The sequence below is a fragment of the Anguilla anguilla genome, chromosome 7 (assembly GCF_013347855.1).
Source record: "Anguilla anguilla isolate fAngAng1 chromosome 7, fAngAng1.pri, whole genome shotgun sequence".
NCBI classification, from domain to species: Eukaryota; Metazoa; Chordata; class Actinopteri; order Anguilliformes; family Anguillidae; genus Anguilla; species Anguilla anguilla.
The window spans coordinates 37135967-37158699 of NC_049207.1; the positions used below are offsets into that span (position 1 = coordinate 37135967).

General features: G+C 39.3%; 2 protein-coding genes across 3 annotated transcripts; both read right to left on the minus strand.

Annotated features, from left to right (window-relative positions):
* Nucleotides 1-1194: 1194 nt before the first annotated feature.
* Nucleotides 1195-15079, minus strand: aup1 (AUP1 lipid droplet regulating VLDL assembly factor). Of its 2 annotated transcripts, none has more exons than XM_035425900.1 (12): nt 14891-15079; nt 14123-14260; nt 10060-10210; nt 9555-9742; nt 8420-8492; nt 7824-7897; nt 5328-5388; nt 4981-5086; nt 4341-4484; nt 3393-3535; nt 2018-2106; nt 1195-1708 (listed from the first exon to the last, which is right to left on the minus strand). In XM_035425900.1, the coding sequence occupies exons 1-12, from the start codon at nt 14929-14931 to the stop codon at nt 1663-1665; spliced, it is 1254 nt and encodes a 417-aa protein (XP_035281791.1). In that variant the 5' UTR covers nt 14932-15079; the 3' UTR covers nt 1195-1662. The 2 variants fall into 2 exon arrangements, with proteins under 2 accessions (XP_035281791.1, XP_035281790.1); XM_035425899.1 differs by having other exon boundaries at nt 7829-7897; nt 8373-8492.
* A 3237-nt stretch (nt 15080-18316) lies between these two features.
* Nucleotides 18317-22581, minus strand: mrps26 (mitochondrial ribosomal protein S26). Its single transcript, XM_035425901.1, has 4 exons — nt 22278-22581; nt 20946-21092; nt 19400-19523; nt 18317-18806 (listed from the first exon to the last, which is right to left on the minus strand). The coding sequence occupies exons 1-4, from the start codon at nt 22496-22498 to the stop codon at nt 18675-18677; spliced, it is 624 nt and encodes a 207-aa protein (XP_035281792.1). The 5' UTR covers nt 22499-22581; the 3' UTR covers nt 18317-18674.
* Between the last annotated feature and the right edge of the window lie 152 nt (nt 22582-22733).

The following is a 22733-nucleotide window of genomic DNA, read 5'->3' on the forward strand; positions in this document are numbered from 1 at the left end:
CGGTAAACCCATCTCATTCAGTGATGACATGGCATTGCGATGATATCCCTTTAATGTTAAGGTAGCCTAATATTTCGGTCTTATTTTGTCGCTGCGAGGCAACACACACATGGCTTATTAGGAGGAGCTAGTCTTTGACAGTTTTTGGTGTAAGATCACAAATGAGTGATTAGATTGTTCTTAAATTAACAATCTAATAATGCTGGTATAGGCCTAACAATCACTACTGGCTGTTGAAAGCAACGGAGTTTGAGAATGCTTAGAATTTTGAAAAACATTCCAAAAACTACTTCCTGTAGCTATATCCGTCCTCCACCGATTAGGCAACGTTTCGTGAATATAATTGTATGCAGGTAGGCTAGCCTACAAAGGGCAACATGTCTGTCACATTTTTACCCATGACCGTAAGGGACATCTATTTATATATTAACAGCTATAGCCTACTGCAGTTCGTAAGTGCTCGAGTTTCAGTCCCGCATCCCTGCAAAAGGTGCAGCTTTACATGCACTGTAAACTGAGTTATGATCAAGGAAGTCTGAATGGTTCGCCCACTGTTGCAAGTGTACCATGTTCAAAGATAAAGTGGTACTACAGCCACAAAAATACGATACGGTTGTCTAACCAGGCCCTTACTGCGGCTACTGCAGTTATTCTGTAGTTCAACGGAAGCATAATGCAGTTAAACTGCAACACAAGAGTATACTTAATGAGTAGTGCATATGAAGTGAATGTGATTTGTAACTACAGTAATACTGCAATTGAAAAAAAACACGTGTACAATATTGCATAATACTGGAGTAATACGATAATAATTACAATCATTACAACTACAGATGGACTGCAGTTATTTTTTGTAAGGGGAGGTCTAAAAGACACTGAATCGCATGGGAAACTATTAAGGTACCTTGCAGTAAAACGCAGGCTCCTGGCCAATTTTAATATTGTATTTATGAATAGCTGTATTGTATGGCCAATCAGCTTCTTTGTCAACGACTTGGCAATAATAAAAGAAAAAAAAAAAAATCACAAAGAATAAACAAAGGAATTAAATGTATGTGGAAATATATTAATGGCATATTGATTTACTTGAAATTCTTTATTCACCTGAGATAATGTCCATGGGATTTAATTAAGCAGCATAGTATTTGAAACGGGCAGAGAATTAACACCTGGTTGTAAAAATGAGAGAGTCAGTTTCATGCATTTACAAATGGTTGGCTTTAATGTCTTAAAAGCTGATACTGTACTTATTCACACCCATCTTTATGACAATAAGGAACCTCAAGATGTACTCCATTCAAGATCGGCCAGGCTGAACCCTGCATATCGGTTTCACACCACTTTTGGACATTGTAAAAAATAACAAGTTTCACGGTCACTGCGTCTTAATACAAACTTACCAAAATAATCTTATTTATAGAGAGAAATGCTTAAAAAGATGCATGCATGGTAACCATGCAAGATATGAAAAAAAAGCCACTGAATTTTCCAGTAGTACAGTATCTCCCACGCACGCGCACACACACCTAACTGAGGTTTACACGAGCATTTCTGTTTGCAGGAATCTGGTCTCTCTCTCTCTCTGCACAGGGGAATGCGAATACAATTCATATCTGTGGCCGTCTTTCTGGAGAAATCCTCTTGTCCGTGCTTGCTGCAGATTCATAGGGCATTTTCCTGATTCAGTCCATGTTTCTCAATGTAACGTCTGGAAAAGATGTGGGGGAAGAACAGTGCTAGTTGAGTACAGTGTTATGGTTTCTTAGTGAGCTGCGGGCAAAATAATGTACCCATCTCTCATCATACATCATCTCAGTGGTCTCAGTGATTTAATGAGCAATTCAATATACAGTCATTGTATTTGAATTGCTTGTATTAAAAAAAAATCATTGGCACGATTGAGTGTGATTGGCACAGTAATTCCCTGGAACAGGGTATTCCCGATTTCTGACCCCCCTTCCTTTCCCAGAGTGACCCTTTTTAAACGTTCTAAAACTTGAATAAGTCTGTTCCATACCGTCGTGCATACTCATACAAGGCCTCTTTCCTCTCCTTCAGGGACATGTGTCTGTCAATGGGAGACTTCCCAAAGGTTTTAGCAGCTGGCTGTGTATAAAAACAAAGCAAAATTACTTTGTTAAACGGAGTAGAGTCAGTTCAGAGCATAGTTAACCTCGAGTAAATAAAATAAAATAAAAATTTCTGTGTGCAATGACGGATAGTTTAGATATTACAGAGGTGTCTGATGACGTGTCAGCTTTATAATGGCTGGTATAGGAGCTTTTGGGAGATCACTGTTTTGGGATATCATAGTTTAAAGCAAAAAAAAAAAAAAAAAAAGCTTGAAGCAACTCCAAAGCAGCTTGTACAGCAATATTCAACTATAATCAAACTCACGCAAGTATCCTGGGGATTGTGTAATGGTGACCCATTAAAAACTGCCTTATAGATTTCTCTACATACACTACATGGCCAAAAAGTATGTGGACACCTGACATCCAACATCTAATCCAAAATGATGGCATTAATATGGAGTTGGTCCACTCTTTGCCGCTATAACAAGCTCCACTCTTCTAAGAAGGCTTTATACTAATTATTGGAGCACTGCTGCAGGGATTTGCTTCCATTCAGCCAGAAGAGCATTAGTGAGGTTGGGTGATTAGGCCTGGCTTGCAGTTGGCTTTCCAATTGATCCCAAATGTGTTGGATGGGGTTGAAGTCAGGGTACTGTGCAGGCCAGTCAAGTTCTTCCAGGCTGATCTCGACAAAACCATTTCTGTATGGGCCGTGCTGTATGCCTAGGGTCATTGCCATGCTGAAACAGGAAAGGGCCTTCCCCAAACTGGTGGGGCACCACAGAAATGTCTATAATGTGATTGTATGCTGTAGCATTAAGTTTTGCCTTCACCGGATCTAAGGGGCCAAGCCCAAACCATAAAAGACCAAGGGGTGTCCACATACTTTTAGTCATATAGCATATACCATGTCTTTCAAGAGAATACAGCTTTCAGAGTACGTGCCAGTATGTGATTTTGGTGAACTAGAAAATGTATTACACAAAACTTTGATCAGTAACTCATGGTCCTTCTACCTAATGGGAAATGTTACAGCATTGGGAATTTCTTTAATATTTAATATCATCCATCCACAGTACAGCAATTAAAAGTGTGAAGTATCATCAGTTTCAGTCAGCTATGGAAACTGATAAGCAAAATACAAAAATGGATTTCTTTCTCAAGGAACTTTAACAGTCATTAGTAAACTACTGCAATGCAAGGTAAACCTCACCACACATTTTGCAGATGAAAAATGTATTACAATTAGTGTTGTCCAAGGAGATGGGATATTTGACAGCTGGTAAAAGGACTGTAGGCCAAGCATACGTGAGTCACCTTTATGATGGAAACAGGTGGGGCAGCAGGGGATTGAGGGCCCCAGGATAATCCTGATGGGTCCCCAGTGGAGGCTTCTTCCAGGGCCTCCTCACTGCACTCCAGCAGGTTGGTGATGGTGGTGTCCACACAATTTGTCCGAACTGCACAAAAATACAAAAACAAAAGAAGGGAATCATTTGAAGGAGCCTCCGTAGCCACCTTCCTCCAATGTTAAAGAAAACACAGTAGGACCCACAGAGCCTAACTGTTATAAAAAAAATAAAAAAAAAATAAAAAAGCCAAGCACATAGTGAATCACTAAAGCGTGGATTCTGCACATGCATCTAGTACTTGGTTTACCCGGAACCTGAGAAGAAACTGACCAAACTACCAAACCATTTACCCCTCTTTCACACATGAGAACTTACAAAACATTCCCTCACCCACTGATTGATATGGACACGTCACTGAAGGCTCAGTTAATGGGCATGGGTCTTAGATCAACACTGCTGTGAATGAGGAAAGCAAGGGGCTGGCTGTTTTTTGGGTTTATTTTCAGTTGTATTTTAGGTTTAACATGCGGTTATTCCGCTACTGAACCGTCCCAAATGACTGGCCTGAAAGTAAACTTTGAGTCACAAACAGGAAGCAGCAGTGAAAAACGGGAAACGACAAACAAATTGTATAGAGATGAAGAAACAAAGCCGTTAATACTCAGGTCCCAGACAGTGACCCTGGATCAGTTCAATGATTTTCTCAAAATGTTTAGAATTCAGCTCAAGGTTAGTCTGTTTCAACCTGACTCCAATGGAGAGCCTGAGCAAGTTTTCAATGTACATAATATTAAATTTAGTGCAGACGACCAATCACAATTACTAATCAAGTACACAGCGCACATTCTAGGGGAGCAGATCCTAGATCAGTTCAAGGATCAGAACTGGAAAAAACTGACAGGAAATGACATACCCAGGTCCCTTGTGATGATGCTGAGTGGGATATCAGGGAGCACCTCCTTCACCTGCCGAGCCATCCCGGCAATTTGGCGGTCCTCTGTCCCAGAACTGGGACCCACTGAACCCACAGGAGAGGTCCGAGGTCTAGCACCAAGATCTGGCAACCAAAGCCCACAATTAAACTCTGTCCAACAACTCTGGTAACATTTTTGTCAATGCTGGATCCAACGAAAAATGCACCTGATTAATTTAATTCAGTGATTTATCATGTATATTTCCCGAAATGGATAAAATTCCAAATGTGAGATTTAAAAAATGTAACTTTATTAAAGCATTTTCTTGGGTTGGTGGTTATAGCTAACGGGTATCCTGGGAGAAAATTTTCTGAGAAAAACTAAGTTATGTTCATATTATTACTGACCACATATTCCCATTTGAATCATGACAACACTAAGTCCAAAGGAAAAGTGCACAAAGAGTGACAAATGTATCAGTTATGTGTATGTGTAACTACACAGATTTACTAATGCAACCGATTGAAACGGCGATAGATTCAGCTTAAGACTATGTTGGATGTATAAAATACTCATAGCCCCTCCTCATTGATCCTCAACTTGGTGTAACTAAGCTGATGGTTTTTCTTCGCCACTTACTCGAGTTTGCTGCCCGAGGCATGACATGTCTTTTCCTTTTGATGTGTTCAGCTTTGTCTGCTTTGGTAAACTGTGTAGACACCACACCCAGCTCAATAGCCAGGAGCTGAAAACAAAGATATAGAGGGGAAAAAATAAAGAAAGACCACAAACCTTTTACATTTCTATAGAGTTCAAAATATAGAGCACAACAGGTGTAAACATGGTCTTCAGATGACGATAGCAAAGGGAAATTGTACAGCTATCACACTCTTGTTAAGTTAGCTGTTTAAGGGTATAACCAGGAAGCCCCCTCCGCCCCAGGCACAAAGGCAGAAATGCTGCTGGAATATTCAACAAGGACATACCTCCTGAACTCTATCGGCAAACTCTTCTGGCGACTCTGGTCGAGACACTGTAGGAAGCCATCTGCAGAGTGGTAGGACAGGGATTGAGAGAGAAAGAGGGAGAGAGAGAAGACCCTTCACCAAACGTACCATCCCCTCCACTGTCTCCCTCAATTGGCACAACAACACTACAGTATTCTCTCAACTGTCCACACTGGAACAAATGCAGGAAAAACTATGGTGTGTGCGTGTGCAGCTAAACCAGAGCACTTCCAGTTCAGACCGCTAACTGGGAGTTGGAGTTAACTGGTACCAACACTTCCTGGACATATTGATGATTAGAGGCCAGTAAGCGCTCTGCAATCTGACTGCTATGCTGCCTTGCATTTCAGCTTTGCTGTTCAGTTTGACCTTTTAGAAGCTGCACAAAAAGAGCACAGCTGAAATTTCACCATGGGAAAAACAGATTACTAACTTCTAGATGGCTATAAATTACTAGCCTGATTTTTCTTTACAAATATGGGACTGGTCAGCCAATCAGCCAGGCAATTGTTTTAGGATAAAGCTGAAATCCATAAATTAATAAAGAATAACTTAAAACAAGAGGTTTAAATGTACAATGAAGTGATTAGAGCCCAGAGAGAAGTCTTTAGTCGGTCTGCGCTTGATGTGTCCAACCAGACATTTTCTCTAGGTTTAATTTTATAGCACTTAAATTGTTCCAGGGAACAATGACACAAACTTGTTGTGTCATACAAGTTGAAAACAACATGGTGACCTACTGACATATTAACAGTGTACCTTTGGTGCAATTTAAGGGACATTATAAATAATGAGAACTGTCACCAGGAAACAAAGCCATGTATTAAAAACATTGATTGCCTTTCCAAAATGTGCTAAGGACAACTTTTTTTTGGCTGTGTCACATGTTGGAAAATGTTCACTTCCAAACAGTTTAATGAGTGACTGAGCTGATAGGATTCCTGTTTCATTCCATAAGAAAATAGAGGTGAAATGTAGGAGAATGAGGGAAGTCACCACATTAGAAAGTCATACATAAAGCAAACTACAGTGCCGTAAAAAAGTATTTGCCCTCATCCTGACTTCCTTTATTACTGCATATATGTCACACTGAATAGTTTTAGATCTTTAGACAAAATGTAATATCAGATAGAGGTTAACCTAAATAAACATAACAAATTTTGAAAATTATAATTTAATTTATTTAATGAATAAAGTAATTAAACACCCATATGCCCCTGCGTGAAAAATGCATTGCCCACCTTTGTACAAAATCAACCAATTAAACTAATTTAATTAAAAAGTAGATTCAGCCGATTGCAGTTGAATCTAAATCTCCCTCACATTGAACCTTACCATCAGAGCAAAGTAATCAGCACAAAGTTTCTACAAGCACACTAAGCCTCAATGAAAGTATGAGGAAAAAACATTTTGAAATCTATATAAATATCAGTGCGGAAAGGGCTACAATGCAATTTCTAAGGCTCTCGGGCTCCCCGAACCACAAAGAGCCATTATCTCCAAATGGAGAACACTTGGAACAGTGGTGAATCTTACCAGGAGTGGCCAGCTAGCCAAAATGTCTCTAACGGCACAGCAACAACTCATCCAGGAAGTCACAAAATATCCCACAACATCATCCAAAGAAGTGCATGCCTCTCTAGCGTCAGCGTAAGTTAAAAGTGGAACTTTTTGGATGACAGTGGTCCCATTTTGTCTGGCGTTAAGCAAATACAGCATTTCACAGTACGAACTTCATACCACCAGTCAAATATGGTGGTGGTAGTGTGATGGTGTGGGGATGCTTTGCTGTCACAGGACCGGGAAGATTTGCTATTATTGAAAGAACCATGGATTTTGATCTGTACCAGAACATTCTTAAGAAGAATGTTGAGTCATCTGTCTGTGAGCTGAAGCATAATTGGGTTACGCAGCAAATCAATGATCCAAAACAGTAAAAGCAAGTCCACACTCAAATGGGTGAAAAGAAAAAAAAAGAAAAAATTAATGAAATTTCAGTGGCCTAGTCAAAGTCCTGACTTGAACCCAATACAGATGATGTGGCAGGACCTGGAACAGTTCATGTTTAAAAACCTACCAATTTGCCTGAATTAAAGCAGTTCTGCCAAGAGTGGGTAAAAAGTTTATCCACAGCGATTTTTCGCAGTTATTGCTGCTAAAGGTGGTACAATCAGTTTGTAAGCTTCAGGAGGCAATTACTTGTTCACATGAGTGATACGATTGTTTGATAACTTTTTCATTAAATAAATGAAATAAATTTAAAAATGTGTTTTGTGTTTACTCAGGTTCCTTTTGATCTGAAACCCTCAGTGCACCAATATGCAATAATAGAGGAAATCAAGAAGGAATCAGGAATACTTTTTCATAGCTGTACTTCAGAGGTGGAAATTATAATATAGGTTTCTTCATCAATCCCCCCCTTTTTAACATTTCCTTCCAACCCAATTCCCAACAAGAGGCAGTAATAGCTAGTACCTTACTTGGTACACTGTAAACGGCACGAACAGGGTCCATAACAGTTCTGCCACCCAAGATGATTCGACTGTATTCTGCAGGAGGGAAAGACGGTTCAGACAATGTTAGAATGTCAGAAATAAAGCTAAATCTCAAACATTCCACTAGAAGGTCTTTGGGTTTATTAAAACATCTCAGCATGCTCATTTTCTTACCTTTGAGAAGCTGAATGCAGTATTTCTGATTTTAAAAATAAAACTACTAGTTTTACTAGTCCTGCTCCACACACACACACACACACGTATTCAACATCTGTGAGCCTATGGAATTTGTATAGAATCTGAAATACGACATTCTAGTTTTTTTTTTTTCTTTTACATAGTTGATTCAACGATTCAAAACTACCTCAAGGACAAGTCTTTATTTGTCTGGTCAAATTACCAACAACAGCGCACAGCATGCAGCACCCACCCAAAAATTGCAGAAGAACAACTTAAAATTTAATGAGTGAGAACATGCACAATGTAGCCACTGTACAAGTGTAAAAACAAAAACCTGTACAAACTTAACGCATCTGCTGAACGGCAAAGCCACCGTGTTGCAAAGTTAAATATTACCACGGCGAGAAGCGGCCGCTTCACAAACAAGGCCACAGGCTGTACAGATTCGGTCAGGGAGAAGGCCCAGGTGCTGTGGGGACAAGAGAGAACAGGAACAACGTTCAATAGACATTCAGAAGCTTATATGAGCTCTACCTAGGCTCTACTTTGCACTTTAATTATCTGAGCTGATTGCCTTAGTAAATGATAAGATATAGGCCTACTTCAAACACACACAGGCACACTTGCATATACACACACAAACACATATAAGTAGTGTAATAGCCCTGTATTGATACCAACAAGATTTTTCCCTGGTGCTGGTATGGACTGTCAGCGTTCGAAACCTGTTTTAATTCTGTCAAAAGGTCACATTCCCAAATCTGAGGCTGTGTACATTACAACAGGCTGTACTACAAGGATAGCAAACGCACAATGAAGGAAAATAAAAATGGTGTTAATATGCGTGATGTGAGCTCAATGAACCCAGTATGAATTCATATACAGCAAGTCCATTATTTTCTAAATGATCACCAAAATATTTCAATGGACTATTCAAGCCCCTAAATTGTTTCTTGATGTTCTTTTTCTCGTCTGTATGATTTTCAAGAATGGAAACCCTGATCATCTGAAATAGGAAAATGGAAGACCAGCACAGCTATCCACAACAAAACATGTATTTAAGTTGGCCAATAATAGTCTGAGCATGGTAGATCCACCACAGTCTCATGAATATGAAATGTACAAAGGGATGGACGTTCCACAGTATGGCCACAGTAGGATCTGCATGATCTGAGCTCCACATGTCAGACTTCTGCACTCAGGGCTGTTAAACAAAGACATAACCTGGACTGTGAAAGACACCCACAGGGGTGGCCGTGGTCATTCCTAGTAGTCTGAATATATTTACGCGCCTGTGGCTGTTGGTAGTTAGGTTACCTCAATATATGAGGAGGTGGGCATCATTACAGTCGGTTACACCACTTTACAATCAAGCACCTTCTCAGCCTCCAGAAAAACTGTGCAAGGGGGCATTTGATTTTCGGTTTAATAGTTTGGCTCACACTGAACACAGCCCAGAATTACAGAAGATGGGTGAGGTGGCAGGTAGTTATCTGAATTTCAGGGAGTCATCTCGACTGTTGGCAGTTACCTGAATTTGAGGAGGCCGACACGGCCGTTGGTAGTGTCCTCCTCAGGGAAGAGTAGAAGGGGTGGAACACCAGGGGTGGAACAGTACCTCTGCAAGGCTTCTACCAGCTCTGCCCGTCCTGTCACAGCTGCCATCTCCATGTACCCCCGTGCCCAGCACTCAAAGCCCCGCAAGCCTTCAAGCATGGGCTGGAGATGAGAAACCAAAACAAGAGGACTCCTTAGCCACAGCAATCATTTCCTCTATGCTATCATACCCATAGTTAAGTGTTGATACAATGTCTATCTGAAATGTGGACAACGCCATGCTTGCAATAGGTTCAAGGTTATGGCGGTGCTTCTCAAAATCTTTAATAACCTGCAATAAGACTAAAACTGGTCCACTCCTCAAAAACGTTCATAGCCTGTAACACACTAATCTGATCCTAACATCATAGCAATGAATAGGATTATTGATCATAAAACTGACAAAGTTTCCAATAATGCCCCACCAAACCCAAACTCACAGTGTTACAGGAAGTCAGGAGGTTGAGAATGTTGTGGTCGAACCGTGTGACATGGTTGCAGATGTAGAGTTTGACATTTCCATCCCGTAACCGGGGGTCATTCTGTTTGACGTACATACCCAGCATGGAACACATGATTCGCACGATGAATCTAAAACAAAACCAGATGAAAACTGGAGACCCCAAAATATAAAGTCCAAAAGCATACATAATTACATACACACAAGGTTTTCTGAATGAACGCAGTACAACTTTAGATTTCAAAGTTTAAAAAAACAGATAGCAGATGCACGCACATGGTTTAATTGAGGAACACTGGAAAGCACTTCGCATTAATGGATTACATATTTTACTGTAATGTAATGATGAACACCCATCAAAAAGTAAAAGGGAAAAGAGCAGGGAAAGGTGGCTAGATTTCTTTTGAGCTATGATTTAACAGAATCATCAGACAGCGCAAATATTCCACTTGCAAAAGTTAATACACCTACAATTAGGGCCAGTTTTAGTTGTTCATGCAGGAAAATATGGCATATGGAACAACTGAGACACGCATTCACACTGTCAGGTGACTCTTTATGATAAGACCACCTTCTGAGCCATGTAAAACCAGAAGGGAAATTGAGTATTCTCCTGCATTCAAAATATGTCTGGCTATATTCAGGTTTGTATGAATGGATATTACACCCAGTACAATTGCACTGAAGGTGCAAAGAACAATGTTTTAAGACATGGGTTTGGATATAGGGATCTCTCTTGCAGTGTGCAAAATGGCAATCACCTTGCTGACCACCTGGTTGTCAGAGTTTACAATACCTATAAAAAAAACTAGCTTCTGGAACAACAATTTCATCACACAGACAGAACAACAGGTGCTCAATATATGTAAAACATTCAGTCAAGTAAACAAAAAAATGTTGATGTTCTTAGTGGAGCTTTTATTTTTTCCCAGTCTAATACACTAGTCAGACATAGGGCAAGTGTGAAAGGACAAACGGTCTGTCCGTCTTCTCATACACTTGAATAAGTGTTGATTGGATGATAACCAAAATGTCTGATACAGCAAACTGAATGACTGTTTAACATAGCTTTAAATCGATGATATCAATGTCTTGGTTACAGACTGAAATACATTTTATACAACTATGGATGGTGATGACATTTTTTTTTTACAATCTGTACACATTGACGTCAATGAACGTGGAAACTTGGTTGCAATTTGCATTGATCAAAAATGTAAAACGGGGAGGTACGGGCACCAGCTAATAAGCAATAATATGTCCAGTGTTAATTCAGCTCAGAGTCTCATGAGTCCAACAGTGACCATATGTACTCTGTAAGAGTTGATATTTTAACACTTAAGTGTGGCTAGAAAAACAAGTTATGTCACAGAATTTCCATATCGTGTACCGCTTGAAAAAAAAACAAGAATTTCTCCAGGGCCTAATCATGAAGAGCACTGCAGTGAACAACACTATTTTGTAGATCTAAAGCTAAATTCAGAACTTTCTTTCAGGAAACGATGCCTGAATGACCAGTCATTCAGCCATGACTAGAACTTGAAATGGAAACGCTGCATTCTCCAAATAATCCATTTGAGTTACTCAAGTCTCCTCACATAAAACTAAGACAAAGATTACGTTTCTCAGTCACCCTAGGGAAATTAATCAATACTAGAGCGTATTTGTAGAGATGTATAGTGCATTCGCTCTCAACTAAAATAAAATGGAGAATGTTAGACATGTCATGGCAAGGCACAGAGCATTTTAATCAACAGCCTGGTATGTTGAATTTCATCTGCCTTCATCAACTGAATTGGCTAACAGGCACCGCAATTACTCAATTCCCTACAAGGGAGTGCCTTCCTGTCACTGTGCAATGTGGAGGGGAATCACCTAGGGCCTAAATGGTATTCAGAGTTTACCCTTGGGTTCTTCAGCCACGTGGGCTGCCCTGACTGAAGCAAGACCTGCCTCTGCAACAGATCTAGGGCATTTTCAGACAGGTCACATTGGTCCTGAGTTTGTCCCAGAACGTAGTTTATTTCCCTGTCACAGTTCATTCTGCCAAGTGTGAAAGCACAATCACCCTGGATTCCAAAACCTTAAACCAGGACTAAATCCACTTGGAGATCTTGTCTGTTTCTGTATACACCCAGCTGAACAGAATAGGAATGTCAAATATAAGCTATGTCCTGTAGGTTGTCTTGGATAAAGCATCTGCTGTGTAAAAAAAGGTAACAAAAAGAGTGGCAGTATTCGCACTGGTCACAAGCTAGTCTGAGCCAATTTCTCCCGGATTCCAAATAAACAACAGAGGCCAATGCGTGAGCTATAAGGGATAAAGAGTACATGAAAAACTACAATGGAAGCCCAAGGATATTCTCTATATTTGCACTGAGAGCACATTACTTAATACCTGCACAGCTGCTGCCTTAAGAAAAAAAGAAAAGAAAAAACACGTACATATACATGTTCAAGGGTTTATTTTCAAACAAGCCAGTGTGCTTTTCATACTGTGCAGCAGAAGCACAAAGGAAGAAGCACTTAAAAGCACTGTGCCTTATAATAAATGAAAGAAGCCACTAGGTATGGAGTATGAAGAGCATAACTGATGCTGATAAAGGGAAACACAGGCCATTTGGCAATCATTAACACTGAGACCTAGCATTGCAAATGCCCTGCTGAGGCAAATTTACTGAGGACGATGACACTTGATCATGAATAGAATTCCCCATATCACATTTTATAAGTAGACTGTTCTTTGGGGACAGCTGCCTTTTTTTGTGTACCTGTGTGCCCAAAACTTTGCACTGCAGCGGTAACACAATGCAGAACGTACTGCCCATGCTCTACATTTCTGAACAGTCGGATGTCAAATCTTATGCCAACTCTTCAGCCTCACAAGCACTCAATATCTATTATGCATTACGTCATGTATATTATGTATTTTATTATGATCATATTTCTGGGGGGCTGGCTGCGAACCAGAGACGCCATCAGTTTGTAGTTTGATGTTGTTTGTGCTACATGTTGGTAAAGTATTGTGTGTAAAATGAAGATTGCGGTTGGATGTATTGTCTTCGTTTGAATTTATTTCATTTGTGTTTAAAAAAAGTTTTTATATTTAATTGTATTCAAATGTATTTCTTTGTAATGTCTTTTGTAGTACCGTGCTTGTCTCTTGTGATTATATATTATATGGAACTGTTGGCACTACGACACAAGACAACTTGCTGAGTAATCAGACAAAGTATTGTATCGTATGTTATTATAGTACATTACTCTCAACACGAGTACAACACAACACATATAGAACAAAACAACATTAAGGCTCTAGGCTGGAACAAGTCTGCTTACATTTAGTGCTTTATTAATATTGCACTTAGACTCACTGGTATGGGAATGTTTTTAGCCAGGTCTGGTACTGTTTCTTATCTGTTGGATTCACTTATGTTATCTTTCATTGCAAGTCATTTTGGATTATACCACCTGCTAAATGAAAACAATGTAATGTTGATATGACAGTTCCACAACTGTATCAGATGATCAGAGCAAAGCTTCTAAATGAACTCTAAGCATGTTTTTACTGATCTAAGTTTGTAGGCCGGAAACCACACTTTTAATAGACAAGGTTGCAGAACCAGTTGTTGCATGTGATCATTTAATAGTCAACACATATATGCCAATAAAAGACCCAAGTTACAGTAATAAATGAACTGAGATGCCCCTATCAGATGAGATATTTGCTTTAGAACACAACATTACCGTACTACCATTCACCAATACCATTGCCGGGATTGAAATAGCCCTTTTGCAATCAACGTCACTTAAATGGCATGAGACGTCAAGTGACATGAAACGGATATCAACTAGCATTAGACAGCGCTAGTATCACAACACTGTCACTGCGTTGGCATGTGCAGATTCGCATTTCACTTGGCGCTCGTTCCGTGGGGGGAACCTACATTATACATGTCTATCGTGTGGGTTTTTCTGTCATGTCTACGCTTGTGCCATTGAGATCATTTCGGATGCACCAGCATGAGCGCAGCGTCCCTTACCTTCTTATTAAACTGTCTGGAAGGGCGCAGCTCACTAAAAACACGTGTACGCCGATAAAAATTCTCAACAACATCAAAGCCAGGCCAACAGGGGCGTACAACAGCAGTAGTACCAGGAGGAGTCCTTCATTTGGAAACCTGTAAATTGAAAGCAAAGGTTTCTGCATATATCACAACCATAACGAATTTTTCTTATTTCGTAAACACAGGTCGTTAGTTCAGTAAAGATCATTCCATCAGACTAGGCAACAAAATCTTTGTTGCAAACTAGCTAACGTTAATAACGATAACATTAATTACGTGGTGGATTTCAATGAAATGTATTCCCTAGCCAATTAACGTTAACGACGTTCGATACCTTGTTGATTAGCTAGCAATATCGTTAATGTCCGTGAATTTACCTGCTTTTTAAGCCTAATTTACGCTCGCTGTCGTTAACGTTAGGCGTTAAGTTAGCTAACGTAAGCTAATGTCACGAACGTACTATTCGCATTTTGTACAAGGTATTAACTGCCCTACCATTAGCCTTAAAGTACAATGTAAAGACCAACGTTTAAAAAATAACAACGATGAGTGAGATAGTACTGTGCGGTAGTCTATAAGGCTATGTTTAACAACACAGACGAGTAACAAGTCACCTCTATCAATAGACAGTCGCTAAGTAGCTAACGTAAAACGTATTAGTCGGCTAAGTAGCTAGCTAGGTATCTAGCTAAGTGAAGGAAAGCTCGGCTTATTTTGGAAACAGAAGGAATGTGTCGTATTTACCTCTGGAAGTCAAAAAGGTGCTCTATTCCTCGCGTTTCCATAATTTGTATTTCAGATTAATTCGGAGGTTGTAGACTGATTTCCAGCATGCTATTTTTATATTTTTGTTAACCTGTTACTAGCTTCTACACAAGTCTCCATACCCACTGCACTTCGACCGCCATCTTGAACAATCGTATCAGCCTGTCATTGGTTGAAAACGAGGACCTTCATTCTGTATTTGATAGCTTGCGTGTCGTGTACGTGACTGACATCTACCGCTTGGAGGACACAGCGCGTTTAAAACGGGAAAAATGTATGTAAAATCTTTGGTCTTGGATAAATTGCACCTGGCATACTGGGCAGTCAACCCGGGGCTCAATATGCGACCGCTATCACGCGCAGATCGCATCATTTTATTTATTTATTTATTTATTTATTTATTTATTTATTTATTTATATAAGACACTTCATGAAAAGTGCACAATTCGCAAAAAATAAACAATTAACATAACAAAATATGCTACAACTTAAGCATTCCGCTAACCCTCGTACAATGAAGCGTGCTGCATGTAAAGAGAAAACCACGGCTCATTTTAACCACAGAGAATCTTTCATGATTGCACGTATCTATTTGATTTTTTTTTTTTAATATTAATTTTAATATAAAGACAAAAAAAGTTTAGTTGTGTGAAATGGTTATGATACCAAATTCCTTTAGATCTATTTGAGAACTGAGAATCTTATTTCAAATCTCCCCTTCATATTGTAAATACAAGTGAAAGATGTTGTTAAGCAACTCAGTGCCTATATCTTCGTTCAATCTATATCCTTAAAACATTCCACAAGGATTTATATGAATAGTATTGATACGACATTTACAAGGTTGTAAATTATATACTACTGCCATCAGACTGCAACTCTAGCTATACTAGTGTGTCTTGACCTAAATGCAGCTTTTGACACTTTGACCATTATATCCTATTGGACATATTCCATAGCTGTATTGGACTTTGTGGACAGACAATCTTTGTTTAAACCATGCTTATGAAGTAGGACTAAATTGTTTTAACTATATCCAAAATGTATGATCTCTCAAGGGTGAAATATGATGTTCCACAGTGTCAATGCTAGGACCACTTCTCATTTCATGGCATATGTTGCCCCCTGGGAATATAGTATGGAGCTTAATTGCTATGTGGATGACACTGTTTTAAGCCTACACTTCAGTGAGTTAGTTAGCGGCATGTATTGCTGATATAAAGACCTGGATGCACTAAATTGTCTTCTCATGCTCTCAAACTTGGATTAAATGTATATGTTGGTTTTAGGTCCAATAAAACAAAAAGATTAATTAAAAAAAAGATAATTTCATCTAACCATTATTTACACCTTGATATTTCTTAGTTGTACCAAATGTGACAAAAAAAAAATTAACATTTTATCATTGACCCTGGTCTCACTTTTTATGTCCATACTAAAAGCATCTCCAGACTGGATTTCTTTTGCTTGCAGAATATTGCTAAAATCAGATACTTCTTATCGTTAGAGAATACAGGGAACATTTTTGTCATGCCCAGGCTGGATTACTGCAAATACCTGTGATATAGTTACTCTAACATGTCACTAAAGAATCTCTAGCTGGAATGAAATATAGCTGCTCATATTTTGACCACAACAAAGAAGTATGTACACATTACCCCTTTGTTAGCATTACTATGCTGGCTACCAAGTAAATAGGCTGGCTTCAAGGTTGTGCTTCTAACCTTTAAAGTGTTACATGGAATAGAACGGATATACTTCTACATTAAAAGTCTGCAAGGTTACTTTGTTTCTAATTTGCAGGTTATGCAGTAGTCGCAAGAATAAAAAAAAAAAACTTGACAGATGGTAGAACCTTTCCTTATAGAGTGCCCCTACTATGGAATAACCTTCAAAAACATACAAGGAAATGAGACACAGTTGAAATATTTAGCTTGATTCAAGTACATAAAAAATCTATTACAACTATACAGCAAAGCCTGTAATCAGTTGCTGAAGTATCGGATGGGTATAGTCTATTATGGGGTGATAAACGTTACTGTCACCTCTCAACAGCTGGTTCCCCATTTTCACAGGTAAGCTCTCAGTGGGTGGGTAGGTTTAGTGCCTTTTTCATGCCTGTGTGGATTCTCTGTTTCTGTCCTAATACTTATGCTGGGGTGAAACTCCTGGGGTGGGTTATGTGTAGCCAGCTCTAACTGGTATCCTTGTTTTCTGCCCATAGATCTTCCCATCAAAGTAGCACCTGCCCCATTTTCCGAGCTACTTCTGAACCTGCTGTTTGCCGCCTGCCTCTTCAGCACTTCAGCTTTCCACCCCACTGGAGGACCACTACCTCATACAGCCTGTCCTCAACTGATCAGATCGACTGACAATCAACCTGATCCGGTCTCATTTCTGTAAACTCACACCTGAGCTGGCCAGAGGAGGATGGGTTCCCCTATTGAGTCTGGTTCCTCTCAAGGTTTCTTCCAACATGCCATCTAGTGACTTTGTTCTTGCCATTGTCTTTCCAACTTGATTTGTGGGATTTTGGACCAGGGTATACTGTGAAGCGTATTGTGGGAAATTCTTTGTATAATTTGCAATATAAATAACATTTGATTGGTTTTAAAATATCAGCTCAATCATGCTGATTGGATGCGACATCCAACCTACACTTCACTTTTCTGTATCCCAAATGTTTACTACAGAAGAACAAATTAAGCTTACTTTTCTTTTTAAGCTCCTAGTCTGTGGAACCACCTGCTTCCACAGACAGAGATGCACCAACAATAGCTGCTTTTAAAAGTCAACTGAAATCAGTTTTTAGTTGATTTGGGTTGTGTATTTTCTTACCTTCTTTTCTTTTATCCTTCTTCAGACTGTTTAAGTAATCTGAGTACTTTATGTATTTTCATTTTTTATTTTACTGTTTTTTTTCTTTGGAACTATTTTTCACAAGGTTATATCGTCTTTGTATAATTTTCTGTTAAGCACCTTGGAATACAAATAACCTGCATGGAAGATGCTACATACCAGTGCTAGTGCTGAGTACAGTTGAAAGCCTTGCAGAACAGCACATACATGGTCATAATGACACCAAAGGCGGGTCTCAGGCAGCTGGGTGGTCCCCACTTCATTGTCAAGGGTGATTTTGTAAATTAATTTGGCACTTGTAAAGTAACTTTGCCAGCTGTGCATGAACTGCTCCTCTGATGTTGTCACTGTACAGTTCAACTGGTGTATTGCAGAATATAGAAGCTCCGGTGGCCAGGGGTGTGTGCTTTCCATGATTGACAGTGAATGTGGCAGCAATAAGACATAGCATTAGAATAGGGCACTCAAAATGGGAAGATATGAAATAAAAATACTAATAAAAAAGATTTAATAGATACAACCTTTCAGATTAAGAAATGAATACAATTTGGATTAACTCTACTTTATTATGCATCAGTTAACATGGCAGTGCATGTTTGACGATAAATGTAATTGCTTTGACAATAATAAACACATTTCAGGTTTTATTTGCAAAACATAAACCATTTTCAATATAGCTTTGCAAAGACAACAGAAGCAACAGAAGTTCTGGACTCCAAGTGTTCTCAAAGAGACAAAAAAAATGAAATGGAAAAAAATGCAACTTCTGGACATCTGCTCACTGTTGTTAAGATTCAGAATGGCTGAAATGCTGTGAAACAAGAGTCCCTTTTTTACTGGGCAATTTCCCCCAAACAGTCAGCATTTGTGGGAACTTTGTCAAGTTTGGTTGAGCTCTCCTTGCTCACTGTAGCACTGTCCGTTTCACCACTCGTCCCTCTTTGTCAATAGCAAAGTTGTAGTTAATCGGATTGTCCAGGGCTTCCTCTATGCGGTGGTCCAAGTTCTCCATGGTGATGAATGTCTTTGCATCCTCCTGTGAACAGTTTAGGCATTGCATGTTAAAACGGTGGAGCCAATCATTGTGCAGATGTTGCATGTTCAGTGGCATCAAGACAGATGAATAATGGGCTGCCTTGCAAAATAGTGGTTATGGGACACACAGGCAAGTTCACTTTCTGAGGAATCCCTATAGGTAATTCATGAAATAAATGTAAATGGTATCTGAATACAAGGAGGATATACAAGAGCTTCAGCTTTATAAACATATGAGAAAAATATAGCCATATGCTGACAGTTGTCCTGGATATGACCATCTTCCAACCAAATAATCCTATGCAATGTTCAGAGTACTACAAGATAAACTGATAAGAACACCTGACCACAAATGTTGATGGCAGCAAATGATGGGTATTCTAATCAGAACTTCCCAACTCTGTTCCTGAAGATCTGACATCCTGTACGGTTTCATTTCAACCCTAATTTGGCATACCTGATTCTATGAATTTGCAGCTCAAGAAGGTCTCTAGCTATTGAACACTGTGCTTTGTTAGGGTTGGAAACCTGCAGGACAACAGATCTCCATGAACAGGGTTGGGCAGCCCTGCTCTAAATGAAATGTTCTCATACCTCAAGTTGCAAAATCTCTTGTTCTTTCTCTTTCACAAAACTCTCCATCTTATTTTCTCTGAGGATGGCAAGGTCTGCCTCCTTCTGCTTCGCCTCTTCCTGCTCCTTCAGGACCCGGATCTCCCTGCATATTTAACAGAAGAATTAAAAACGTGAACAAAAAACAAAAACAAAAACCGCTGACATACAATGCACAAATTATTTTTTTTACCCCTGTAAGAGACATCTACAAAAACCATTTCCCCATTATTCAAGAAACAATTGTAATTGCTTTGATATTACTCTCCTTACTAAGATTATGGGTAATACAGTGGGCCAATATGACGATGCAACATACTGTATGTTGTAAATTAATTAAAGCTGCAGCAGTTAACTTTTTTTAGAAAGCCATCGAGGAATGGTCATCCTTAATTGGCAGCAATCACGGAAAGAGCCCCTGTGAGAGAAATCCAGCATCATAGGCTATATCATGTTTATAACCTCAAAATATGTGTTCTAAAACCAGGGAATTTGGGCCGAATTTTTGTTTACAAAATAAAGTGGAGTACAAAGCAAGCTAATAAAAGAGATGGGCAAGTTCACATGATGAAACAAACAACAAGATTGAACTTGCGCATTCAGATAACAGTACACTACATGCGTTGAGAAAGAAGTTTTAACAAATAATAGACAACGACTTCCTCCGGTGCTATATAATGGCAAAAGGAGGAAAACCAAAAATGGATAGAGCTTTCTCTAAAACTATAAGAAACATTTGAATACAATTCGGAAGGTGGCAGGAGCTTCGTGACCGGGTGGTGTTGAAGATGATAGGGAGCTTGCATTGTTTCTGCTGGACAGAATCTAAATTTCAACTCTAATTTACTTGGACTTGGACCAATTACGTAAATTACCTTCAATGAATTTAGCCACCGTAATTTGGTAGGTATTGTTAATACTGGTACTTAATTTCATGGATAGTTCTTCTAAGAAAGAAATGTTTTCCAAATTATCTGGGTGGTAGGTTAAAGTTAGGCAGCGGTAGGTAGGTGGTCTTCAAAGTAAAATTTGCACTCAATGCGCTCCTAGTAATAGCTTAGTTTTGAATGGCACTCTGATATGAGTGTGAAAATGAACTTTTGTGACTAGCAATCATCACAAATGTCTCAAAATCCACCAAAACTGAAAAAGGATAGCCACCTTAAAAAGTAGCCAATTTAGTCATCTGAACCTATTTTATTTCCTTTAATTTGTTATTTTTATTCACCAAACACCAAGCTCCCTGCTCAATAAAGTAAGCAAGTCAAAATATGTTATGATACAATTTGTTAAATTTTTCCATCATAAACTGATGTCTGTGCTCCCCAACTCCTTCCAGGAACGTGGAACCTTGGTTGTAGTTTGCATTTGTGCCCTACTTTAAACAGGGAGGCATTGTCTAATGTGGCTAGTCATATATATATATTTTTAATCAGCCACAGAACTGCCAAACTGCACATCTCCAGTCTTTTTGCGCATACTAGTGTTCAAGGAGGGTGAAGGCTCAAACACTTGAGGGGAGTCTCACCGGAGCTTCCTCATCCGCAGGTTCTCCGCATCATTCCAGGCCATGAGGGCACGGTGTCTGTCCGCCTCCTGTTTGGCCCGTTCTTCCGCCTGTGAACCCACCTCCTGCTCATATTTCTGTTGCAGCACTTCTTCCTTAAACTCGAAACTGCAGAGAGACAAACAAACGCCAACATGTGGCAACCTCAACCCCTTGCCAAGCCAAAATTAAAAACACATTAAACCCTGACATGATGCATCTACTACAGCTCTGTTACTAATTTATGTGGAGGAACCCATTTTTAAAAAATTGACTTTCAGAGAAAAATTACCTAGTGAGAATTAGTCATAGTGGTGTTTCATTACTTCCTAGGTTGTTCTCTTTGGGTTTTGGTTGGAGAGCTATTGCTGAGGGCACCGACTTTTATTCTAGCTATGTGACAAAGGTGTTTGCGTCTTTGCAAACAGATAAGAATTTAAAATGCAACCCTTTTCTCCACAAAACATGTCCTGAATTGTTGGAAACTGTTTTCTACTTACAAGACAAAATATTAATTCAAAAGAAACATGTTTCCTGGATCAGTTGATAGCCTATATGCTAGAGGTGCACAACAAGAGTCGATTTGTTTCATAATTTTGTGCCAACCCCTGCTATTAATTATTAAATTTGTTCAATCATATCTTGATCAGACATTTGTATAAGTACCAACTACAGACTGTAAGTGTATCCCATAGATTGTACTGTGCATCAGTACAGCATAATTTAACAGTCAGAAAAATAAATGATTGGAACAAAAACCAGCAGGCAAGTGACCCTCCAGCACCGGAGTTGTAAACCCCATACATTTTCCAGGATTATAGGTTCAGCCTTCTAACATGGATACTCAAATCTGGCCCTAGAGCCAGTAGTAATGCTGGTTTTCTTTTCTACCTGATAGTTAATCGATCGGTTAATACCACTGATAAGTTAGAGATTTAACTCACAAGGCGCCCAGGTTTAGCTAAATCAGTCCCAATTAGAGGGGAAGAATGAAAACCAGCAGTACTACTAGCCTCGAACGCCTTTTGGAGAATATTCACGCCCCCTGTACAATATTTAAGTTACCCTGATCTAATTAATTTACACTACAGAATACACCCATTTCACGCAACAAATAATGAACTAGGCTATATCGATTGTAATTTGATGAGCTATTCACATAAGCACTTAACACAATTAAGTTAGCAGCAAAAATAACTAAATACTACTAATAATAATAATTTGATCCAAAAAGAAAACAATCAATTTCGAACTTAAACTAAAATCGATCTCAAAGTTTGCCCTGCAGACCTAATCATCTTAACGTTAACTGACCGGAGCGCTCGCACGATCATGCCATACTGAGCGAATCTCTCCTTGAGGACGACCATCTCCACCGGATCGACGGGAGGTGGAACCTTCACTCTTCCAGCTTTCGACTTGGCCTTCGGGTCGGTACGAGATTTTCTTCCTCTCACCGCCATTACTAGCAGGCTAGTCCTGGGATTAAGCAGCCGACATGTCGATGTCGGGAGTCTGGAAGGAATATGAAACATAACGCCCGCAGAATCAAGATTTTCAGACTCACTGCATGTTACAAGGAAGACGCCATATTATTTCATATGAAGAGTGAGAGAAAATTGGCAAAGTACTTCCGGTTGAGAGCGGGGACCACATTCAAAATAAAAGAAATACTCTTGCCAAAGGTCTTGGCGGGACAAACCAGTTTAATTGCTGGACAAAGGCAAATATGTTTTCATAGTCACATATGGTTTACAATTATGCCTTTTG

Coding starts and splice junctions, on each gene's coding strand:
- aup1 (XM_035425899.1), bottom strand. CDS start 14,931: ATGGAAACGCGAGGAATAGAGCACCTTTTTGACTTCCAGAG. Junction 8,493..9,554: donor GTCGGCCTCCTCAAATTCAG/GTAACTGCCAAC, acceptor TTGTCCCCACAG/CACCTGGGCCTTCTCCCTGA. Junction 5,087..5,327: donor TTGCCGATAGAGTTCAGGAG/GTATGTCCTTGT, acceptor CTTTGTTTTCAG/CTCCTGGCTATTGAGCTGGG.
- mrps26 (XM_035425901.1), bottom strand. CDS start 22,498: ATGTTTCATATTCCTTCCAGACTCCCGACATCGACATGTCGGCTGCTT. Junction 19,524..20,945: donor CTGCGGATGAGGAAGCTCCG/GTGAGACTCCCC, acceptor TTAAATATGCAG/GGAGATCCGGGTCCTGAAGG. Junction 18,807..19,399: donor AAGAGATTTTGCAACTTGAG/GTATGAGAACAT, acceptor AACTGTTCACAG/GAGGATGCAAAGACATTCAT.